At 39.6% G+C, this 10816-nt stretch overlaps 1 protein-coding gene across 1 annotated transcript; it reads left to right on the forward strand.

Moving 5' to 3' along the window:
- Positions 1 to 649: 649 nt before the first annotated feature.
- LOC117481262 (general transcription factor II-I repeat domain-containing protein 2A-like) lies at positions 650 to 2287 on the forward strand. The gene is made up of 2 exons (XM_034128888.1): positions 650 to 1992; positions 2163 to 2287. The coding sequence occupies exon 1, from the start codon at positions 783 to 785 to the stop codon at positions 1977 to 1979; it is 1197 nt and encodes a 398-aa protein (XP_033984779.1). The 5' UTR covers positions 650 to 782; the 3' UTR covers positions 1980 to 1992; positions 2163 to 2287.
- The last annotated feature ends 8529 nt before the right edge of the window (positions 2288 to 10816 follow it).

A 10816-nucleotide genomic window follows, 5' to 3' on the forward strand; every position in this document is an offset into this window, starting at 1 on the left:
ACTGGATCATGTAAGCCAGTGGTCCCCAAACTAAGGCCCGCGGGCCGGATACGGCCCGCCTCCACATTTGGCCCGGCCCCCTGAACAATACCAGAGACGCATTATGATTTTTTTTTCAGTCTGGCCACGCAAATCCTAGACTAGCCCCTGTCAAATAGAACGGAATAATGGCGAAAAGGTTAGGTAAGAGAAAAATTGATTCAGAATGCAGGGTATTTAACCTGCAGTGGTCAAACGATTATTTTTTTGTTCAATGGAAAGAAAAGGCTGTTTGTCTCATCTGTCAAGAGGCGGTGGCGGTATTCAAAGAATACAATCTGCGCCGACACTATGAATCCCGTCACAAAGACAAGTATGATAACTTGCAAGGCCAAATGCGAGCAGACAAACTCTCAAAGCTAAAAAGTGGACTGTTAGCTCAGCAGAATACATTTGTACGCCAAGCTCAGCTGAACCAGTCATCCGTTCGGGCCAGCTTTCGGGTTGCTCAACTGATAGCAAGCAGCGGTAAACCTTTCACTGATGGAGAGTTTGTCAAGAAATGTTTGAATGCTGTCGCGGAAGAGGTGTGTCCCGAGAAGAAAGATGTCTTTAATGCCGTGAGTCTGTTGGCGAGTACAATCACCAGACGCATTGAAGAAATCGGGGGTAATGTATATGCCCAGCTGCAGCAGAAGACGAAAGAATTTGACTTTTTTTCATTAGCACTGGATGAGAGCACGGACGTGCAAGACACAGCGCAGCTGCTCATTTTTATTCGCGGAGTTAGCGCAAACTTTGAGATGTGCGAGGAGCTGGCAGCCCTCCAAAGTCTCAAAGGGACTACAACGGGGGAGGATATTTTCGGCAAAGTATGCCAAACCATGGAAGAGTTGGACCTAGACTGGTCAAAGCTTGCCAGCATCACGACTGACGGGGCTCCTAGTATGGTGGGCGCGTCTCGGGGTCTAATAGGACGCATGAACCGGGAGATGGAAGAACGGGGTCTCACCGCCCCGCTACAAATCCACTGCCTAATTCACCAGCAAGCACTGTGCTGCAAAGTGTTGAAGTGGGATTCTGTCATGAAGGTTGTGGTGTCATGCATAAACTTCATCAGAGCAAAGGGACTTAAACACAGGCAGTTCCAACAATTCCTGTCTGAACTGGAGTCTGCGCACGGCGATGTGCTGTACTACACAGAGGTCCGATGGTTGAGCCGGGGCAGAGTTTTGAGGCGTTTTTACGAGCTGCTACCCGAAATTAACGCATTTCTTCATTCAAAAGACAAAACGGTCCCAGAGCTGATCGACCCAGAATGGAAATGGCACCTCGCATTTTTAACAGACGTGACAGAAATGCTGAACAGCCTTAACTTGCAGCTACAAGGCCAGGGGAAACTCATTTGCGACATGTATTCTCACATAAAAGCATTTGAGGTGAAACTTGCGCTGCTTTTGGAACAAGTGAAAAAGCACAACTTCATCCATCTCCCTGCTACCCAAAACCTCTCTGCAGAGAACCCAGCGGTCCCGTTCCCAGCTGAAAAGTGTGTGGAAGCACTGGAAATGCTGAAGGCGGAGTTCGGTGTGCGATTCCGGCAACTACGTGTTAATGCAAAAGAAATCCGTCTTTTTCAGAACCCCTTTCTTGCCGACATCGATGAAGCCCAGCCTTCTTATCAGTTTGAGTTGGCCGAGTTACAGAACTGTGATGTTCTGAAAGACGCATTCAAGCCCAACAGTCTCATTGACTTCTATGCCGCCCTCCCAAACGACACGTACCCTAACATAAAAAAACACGCAATGAAGATGTTTACACTTTTTGGCAGCACGTATATCTGCGAGCAAACCTTTTCACACATGAAACACCTGAAAACTCAGATGAGATCAAGATTGACAGATGAACATCTGCATCAGTGTTTGAGACTGGCTGTGACTAGAATGGAACCTGACATTCAACTTCTCACCAGCCAGATGCAGGCCCACAGTTCACACTGATGAACATACATAGGTAAGATCACTTTTCTGACTTTTCTGAGTATAAACAAATTTAATCATAATAAAATCTACTGGGATAAAATCCATCTCCACAACCATACTGGTAGTGAAATGTATTGTGCTGTGTAGGTGCTGTATCACTTAGTTCGGTTTCTCAGCCTGCTTGCTTTGTGGTTTTCACAGGGAAGTTGATGAGAGAGAGCTGCAAACAGCGGTGTCTACAAGCCTACTGGAACCTACAAAAGGATTATAAGGAAGGAACACAAGAACTTTGAGAGACTGCTCATATGAGTCATTTGAGTAAGAGATTCTGCTCTGACAACTAAGCTTTTACCTGTTAAGATTGTGCACGGCACAACAGAAAGTTAATGTTCAGTGGACTTTTTTTCTGTGAAGAACCCAGAGAGGGTTATTTGGTTATTATTTATTTCATTAATAGTGTTATTATTTATTTCCTGACTTTTTTTCTGTGAAGATCCCGGAAAAGGTTATTAATATTTGGTTATGTGTGGCTTTCTGGAAAACAATAAATGTTTACGTTTAGGCACCCCTGCGATCGTCACACTTTTTCTGTTACAAACTGACCCCGGCCCCCATCAGAGAAGGGAAAAGTTATGTGGCCCTCACAGGAAAAAGTTTGGGGACCCCTGATGTAAGCAAATGTTTTCGTTTTATGTACAACTATGCTTCCTAATTCGGTTAACGTTAGACCAAATTTGAAATGAGAAATGGTATGACAATTAAATCAGATCTGTCTCATTATTGATAAATGAATGACTCAAATATGCTTATTGAATACAAATATTTAATCTGCATAGATATATAAAAACCCTCCACTTATTTAAAAAGAACAAATTTCACAAATGTGTTTCTGATACACACAACATTATTTTGTTAGTAGTATTGGTCCACAATACGTATTTAAAAATAGTGTGTGCATCAGACATACATTTGCAAAAAAACACATTTCTATGTGCACTGTAATATTTTTGTTAAGTCACCATTTAAATCACATTATACACATATGAATCTTTTTTGGGAAATTCAGTTATGAGACGAATTACTAACCCTTGGAATGTAGATTTTAATATTTCTTCTATATATTTTCTCTCTCGTTGTCTTAGCTAATGGATGAACTACGGCGGGTCCTCAATCAAGGCAACTCCCACTTCTTAACGGAACTTAAGACCCGGTGGGGGACCTTTTGTGAGAGGGCACAGTTTTATGGAGTTTTCAAAAAGCTCACGAGGCCTCCGCAGCTTGACAAAGGTGATTATTATCTCTGACCATGTCTGTTTATTAACTGACTGCAGGAAACGGAATGACACTTTTTTTTTTTCAACAGTAAAGCACTCAATTGCTATGATGAAGGCTTTACAAGAGATGTTCCCATCACCTATGGCCCCACCCAAGAAGTTAAGGCATGCAAGTGAGGCTGTGCTCCACGTCCTTGAGGTAAGAAAATGTATACGAATTTTCTCATGTCGTTGCAAAGAGTGAAATGTTGTGATATTTGTTTCACTTTTTGTGATGATTTCTTTGTCTCTTTTTGTGTCAGTCTGCAGAAGACCCCAACACCTTTCTCCAGACATGACCACTCTCCAGCCCTGTTGTCATCATCTGCGAAACCAACTGTATACTGGCCATTGGAACCATGCCCGTGCTCATCTTCCCAAAAGAGCACATTCATGAAAGCGTGATGTATCTCATGGCATGTTATTACACCTTTCACCTCACCTATCCTAAGTGCATTGCAACGCTTCTGTCTGTTGTGCAGACAGAAGTCCTCTTGGACGCCATTCACGACCGTGACATGACTACTTCATACAAAAAGGCTATGGCCGACTGGAAAAAGTTCATAAGTGATTAGGGCACTTATATATGAGGGGCCGCTAGGGACATTATTCAGAAATACCGTTCACATACACATGTGAAACACTCTCACACACTCAACTGAAACCAAAATAATTTACAAACATATGTAAAAGATCTCTCATATACACATATGAAATGCTCGCATACACATGAAATCCAAAGTTATTCACATACACATGTGAAACGCACTCACACCTGAAACGCTCTCACTCACACCTGAAACGCTCTCACACACACCTGAAACGCTCTCACACACACATATAAAACACACTCATATACACATGAAATGCGATTTCAATATGTTGTGTGGGAGGTTTCAGTTGAAACAGAAGGCATCTCGCCTTTTTGAAATTTGCGCTTCTTCGCTGTTTTTTTAAAAACGACTTCCTTTTCAACCGAGATGCATTTCGATTCAACTGAAATCCCTCTCACACAACATACTGAAATTGCACTTCATGTGTATATGAGTGCGTTTCATATCTGTGGGAGAGTGTTTCGTGTGTGAGTGCGTTTCATGTGTGTGTGTGAGTGCGTTTCATGTGTGTGTGAGAGCGTTTCAGGTGTGAGTGCATTTCAGGTGTGTGTGAGTGCGTATCACATGTGTATATGAGTGCGTTTGACATGTATATGTAAATAACTGTGGATTTCATACGTGTGTGAGAGCGTTTCATATGTGTATATGAGAGATTTTTACATGCTTGTAAATTATGTTGGTTTCATATGTGTATGTGAACGGTATTTCTGAATAATGACCCTAGCGGCCCCTCATACTTATAGTCCTATTGAAAATTGTTCGCTGAGTCAAAAGTGTCATGAGAATTTCACTTGCGTTGCATTTTACAGTGAAATAATGTTCTCTTTTTTTCGACATATCTGATGACTGACCTTTACTACACAGTTTGAAAACAATAAAAACATTAAAAGAAATCATTTGAGACTCATATTTTTCTTTATGCAAGCAGTCAAAGTTTATATCTTGATAGGATTAAAGATTTATGAAGGTTTTGTCTCTACTTTTCTTGGTATTTAGCCTTATTTTAAGAATACTTTAATAGCACCAAATGCTGAATTTAAGTAGATTTTTCTACATATTAAGAAAATAATTCTTAAATCTTATCTTTGTATCTAGACAAATGTACCTGTTTAAAGTGAAGCTGCACTGGTTTTAAGATATGTTGCCTAACATAAAATTGAATTTTGGGACAATAGCAGTAGAATATGCTGAATTCAAGCACATTTTCCTTATAAGATTATAATTCTTAAACATATTCCTTGCTTCAATTCAAATGTACTTATTTTTGGTTTTAAAAACACTCGTTTTAAGATATCTGTAGATCTTTTTAGGCTAGATATATTTACTGGTTTTAAGAAGGTCTTGGCAAGTGAATTTTTCTTGTTCTGTTGGTAGATAATTTTTCTTATTTTAAGTAATATATTACTAATTTTATTATTTATTTTACTTGTTTTTTGAGGCTTAGTTTTTGCAGTGTGTCTCTTATGCGGCTTTCACACCAGCGCTTTTCCCTTTCTAACTCCTAGCGAGAGCTTTTCTGGTTCAGCTCCAGTTTCCCTTTTCAGCTCCCGCTCTGTTCACATCGCCCAGAGCTGCCGCTGCTGCGTCATGACGCACGTGTGAGACGGGAGATGTAGTTCATTGAGCGGTTTCACACAAAAAAATGTGTTACTTCACAGTTTTACAACACATTTTTATTTGTTTGACTTGCAAAATTATCTTTTAAATTGACAAACATCATATGTGTAACTCGTGGCACAATTCAAACGGGATCGAAAGATAATCTTTCTCTCTCCATTGACTTCAATACATACTTTTTCCGAAAAATAAGGTCCCATGGAGGTCCCCCGGAAAGGGAGGGACTTCGCCTCTCTATAGAGTGGCGAAGTCCCTCCCCTTCCGGAGAGAGAAAGATTATCTTTCGATCCCGTTTGAATTGTGCCACGAATTACACATATGATGTTTGTCAATTTAAAAGATAATTTTGCAAGTAAAAAAAATATATATATGTCGTAAAACTGTGAAGTAACACATTTGTTTGTGTGAAACGCTCAATGAACTACATCTCCGGTCTCGCACAATAACACACGTCACCAAGATGGCCGTCACTGCTGTCTTGTCAAAAAAAGGATTGACTATCCTCACTATGAATGTCAGGCAAAGCTGCCTGCCTGCCTTCCTTTGATTCTCTCTGAACTGCCTGGTCTTTTTAATGTTTAATGTCAATCATTTGTGCAGATAGCATGAAGTGATAGCATGAAGTGCAAAAGATCGCCGATGCTAATGTAGCGTTAGCGTTAGCCTTTCTCCCCTGGGCTTAAATTGTGTATTATAGAATTATCACACCGGTGTGACAGTACTCTTCAAAGGGTTCACGAAATATGACTACTACTCTTACTGTTTAACATTTTGGGTTACTTATTGTTAAGGCTAATAAAAATGACAAGGCTGTAATGCTAACTAACGTGCTAGCTACTAGCTATGTAGGTAACTTGATCAAGCCACTCCTGGTCCTTTCATCAGACGGGAAGCGAAAGAACGAGCAAGACCCATTGCTGGTATGATAACAACCTGGTACTAAGCACACAGGCATCTTGTTAAAGTTATCTTATCTTAGCCAGCGCCATATAGATAGATTCTATCTACTGTATATGGCGCTGATCTTAGCTATCTCTTAGTGGAGGAAAACAATTGTGACATCACTTACGCGACTCTGGGATTTGTAGTCTTTCTAGTTGCGTATTTTTCATAGTCTTATATTTCAACAGTTTTACGACAAACTGACTTTTTTGACATGGAAATTATTTTTTTAAGATTGACAAACATAATATGTGTAATTCATGGCACAATTCAAACGGGATCGAAAGATACGTTTTCTCTCCCCATTGACTTCAATGCATAATTTTTCCGAAATAAGGTCCCATGGACCGGAAGTAGATGGGCGTGACTTCGCCACTCTATATAAACACTAGATGACTCACCCGCGCTGCTGGCCAATGGAGACCGACGTTGCCACATGGCCGCCATCTTGCTACAGGTAGCGCTCTCATCAAGCCCCCAGGAAGTGCGCCGGACTCAGATGAAAATATTTGTGGTGGCCAAACGGCGGTACTACACTTCCGTTTGGTTGCCAGGCCCGGAAACACTTTTTCCCATAGAGTGGCGAAGTCCCTCCCCTTCCGGTGGACCTCCATGGGACCTTATTTCGGAAAAATTATGTATTGAAGTCAATGGAGAGAGAAAGATTATCTTTCGATCCCGTTTGAATTGTGCCACGAATTACACATATGATGTTTGTCAATTTAAAAGATAATTTTGCAAGTCAAAAAAAAAGAGTGTCGTAAAACTGTGAAGTAACACATTTGTTTGTGTGAAACGCTCAATGAACTACATCTCTGGTCTCACAGAACAACTCACGTCACCAAGATGGCCGTCACTACTGTCAACAAAACGATTGACTACCCTCACTATCACCACAATGAAACACGTCCTGAAGAATGTCATGCAAAGCTGCCTGCCTGCCTTCCTTTGATTCTCTCTGAACTGCCTGGTCGTTTTAATGTTTAATGTCAACCATTTGTGCAGATAGCATGAAGTAGAGAAGATCGCTAGCGTTAGCGTTAGCATTTCTCCCCCGGGGCTTAAATTCTGTATTATAGAATGATCACACCGGTGACAGTACTATTCAAAGGGTTCACGAAATATGACTACTACTCTTACTGTTTAACATGTTGGGTTACTTCATGTTACTTCATGTTAAGGCTAATAAAAATGACACGGCTGTAATGCTAACTAACGTGCTAGCTACTAGCTAGCTTGATCCAGACACTCCTAGTCCTTTCATCAGACGGGAAGCAAAAGAATGAGCAAGACCCATTGCTGGTATGATAACAACCTGGTACTAAGCACACAGGCATCTTGTTAAAGTTATCTTATCTTAGCCGCGCCATATAGATAGATGATATCTATATGGCGCTGATCTTAGCTAGTGGAGGAAAACAATTGTGACATCACTTACGCGACTCTGGGATTTGTAGTCTTTCTAGTTGCGTATTTTTCATAGTCTTATATTTCAACAGTTTTACGACAAACTGTGACTTTTTTGACATGGAAATTATTTTTTAAGATTGACAAACATCATATGTGTAATTCATGGCACAATTCAAACGGGATCGAAAGATAAGTTTTCTCTCTCCATTGACTTCAATACATTATTTTTCCGAAATAAGGTCCCATGGGGCGGAAGTAGATGGGCGTGACTTCGCCACTCTATTGACTTACATGGGGAAAGAGTGGTCTGTAAATCGTTGGATATTTTTTTTTAAACTAAATAAACTACCCAGTATGAACACTTGTATAGCCCTTATTAAAAACATTCGTTAAGTTGTAAAAATGTGCTAATAACGTTATTCAGAGTTATTTCCCTCTGCATTATGAACGCGCATCTAACCCACGGGACCGCGCCGCCCGGCACGTTCATGTGATGTGACGTGTTCAGTAATACATGAGTTTTACCTTTACCCATGGATGCACAATAAGAACGGACCCATATCGCCTTACTGCCAGCCCACGGAGCTGTAATAATGGATATATTGCACATGTTTGCTGTAATTCATAATTTGTAAAATATTATACTACATGGGCTGTATGATGTAAATCTTGTATTAAATAAAGTTAATATTACCGACGTAGATTAACGTCCCTGTAGCTTCTTATTAGTGATGGGAATTCCGGCTCTTCTTGGTGAGCCGGATCATTTGGCTCGGCTCACCAAGAAGAGCCGGCTCTTTCGGCTCCCAAACGGCTCTTCAGTTTACCACATATTATACCTTTTATAATTCAATCAAATGTAGCCTTGTTTTGACTAATGATTTATATGTGTACACATATCACTTAAATTATTCAATACATCCTTTGTACGGAAGTATTCAAAAGTAAAAATGACATGTTTAATATCAATTATTTGCTGTGGCCAATTGTTTTCATTGCATTTACAGACCCTTGTATCTCTCTGATACCACCCAACGCTACACAAAGCAGATAGCAACACCTATAACAAAACCCGAGGTGACAGGGCTTTCAGTGTTGCAGCTCCTAGACTGTGGAACAGCCTCCCAGTACATATCCGGACTGCTGAGTCTATTGAACTTTTTAAATCTCAGCTAAAAACTCACCTCTTTGCACTGGCTTTTAATACTAGTTGAACATTACATTTTTACATTTGTATGTGTTTTTTAAAAAATATTTTTCTAGTTATTGTGCTTTTTATCATGTTTTTAATTATTGTTTTATTATTGTACTCCCATTGTGTTATTTAATATGTATTGCCTGTACAGCACTTTGGTCAACTGAAGGTTGTTTTAAATGTGCTATATAAATAAATAAAGATTGAGATTGAGATAAAAACTTAAGCATAGACATTTTAAAAAATGGGCTACTCTATCGACATTTTAAAATTATATTTAAAGAAAAGGCCCTGACTAAACAGCAGGGCTCTATTTCAGTATTAACTATAGAAAAAAAGACAGCAACAGCTGACATCAAATCTTTGCCGAGCCCAAGGATAATCATAAATAAATAACATAGTGAAAATAAATATATTGCAATGCTCAGTACAGCAGCATCCAACCGTCTCTAATCATAAAAAAACATAATAAAAATAAATGTATTGCAATGCTCAAAACAGCAGCATCCAACAGTCTCTAATCCTTGGATATTACATGTCACTGCATGCATGCACGGAGCAGCTGTAGCGCGGAGATCATCATATCATTCTGTCTTGTATTACTTAACAACAACAAAATAACAAAAAAAAAACGGCTCGTTCGCGGGCGCGAGCCGGCTCCCGTCGTTCACTTAAAAGAGCCGGCTCTTTGAGCCGGCTCGTTCGCGACCGACACATCACTACTTCTTATTGCACTTGCAATATACCATTAAAGGAGTTGAACGTTGCTGTTTGCTATTACTATAATATCACGCAGGGATAAGCCAGAGTTTACAACCTTTGCATGTGGGCAAAACACGTTTTGACCTAGATTAATTAGCTATACCATATGATATCGCCCGAGGAAGTCGTCATACTTATACATATATAAATAAAGATATATGTGTCAAAGCTCTAATCAAATTAACAGTTGTATTAATTATACTTGTATATGTATATGTATATATATGTATATAGCCTGTGTTGTATATGTATACACACAAATGAACAACCTTGTGTATGTCAAATAACAAGTTGTATTGTAGTGTTTATTTTAGTGTTTTATGCTTATCCACATTTTGATTTCAGAGCACAGGAGAATGCTGGGCACAACATAAAGCTCAACAGTGAAGCTGGCAATGCTGAACAAAACCATCTAGTTATATTTAGCTGAAAAAGTCAAAGCTCTACGAAAATGTAATTAAAAATACATAAGCATTTCAGGTAGAAATCAGCATTTGATATAGAAATTCACAAAAATAAGAAATGAGGACCTAAAAGAGATGTTACAAAATGTATACCTCTGATGGCTGGCATAGTAGAACTAGGTGAAAAAAATAGTGACAACAATTTTTAATACAATTTATATAGATTAAAAGGTAATATAATATTGATTACAATGATTCTATCAAAAAATCCACCAAACATGATCAACAGGAAAGCCCTCTGAAGGCATGTTATGGTTTGAAAAAAAGTTGAGGATGGGGTCCAGACAGTTAAATCAGGAGAGACTTCATTTTGTTTAAAGAACATTTATTGACACATGCCATACTGTATGATAGAAGTTAAGTCTTTGGCGATTAGACCCCGATCCTGAAATCGTATATCTAAAGGGGGAAATGCAGCCGTGAGCATATAGGGAACCCCCCGGGGTCTAGACACTGGTGATGATGCTGAAGATCTGGATTTGATGAGGAGATGGGATGAAGAGGAGGTGTGATGAGGTCTTTGGATTAGCTCTCCTGG

This window comes from Trematomus bernacchii, unplaced genomic scaffold (genome assembly GCF_902827165.1).
Source record: "Trematomus bernacchii unplaced genomic scaffold, fTreBer1.1, whole genome shotgun sequence".
In the NCBI taxonomy this organism is placed as follows: domain Eukaryota; kingdom Metazoa; phylum Chordata; class Actinopteri; order Perciformes; family Nototheniidae; genus Trematomus; species Trematomus bernacchii.

What these genes read in the sequence shown, in the direction of transcription:
- LOC117481262 (XM_034128888.1), top strand. Translation starts at nt 783, where the DNA reads ATGTGCGAGGAGCTGGCAGCCCTCCAAAGTCTCAAAGGGACTACAACG.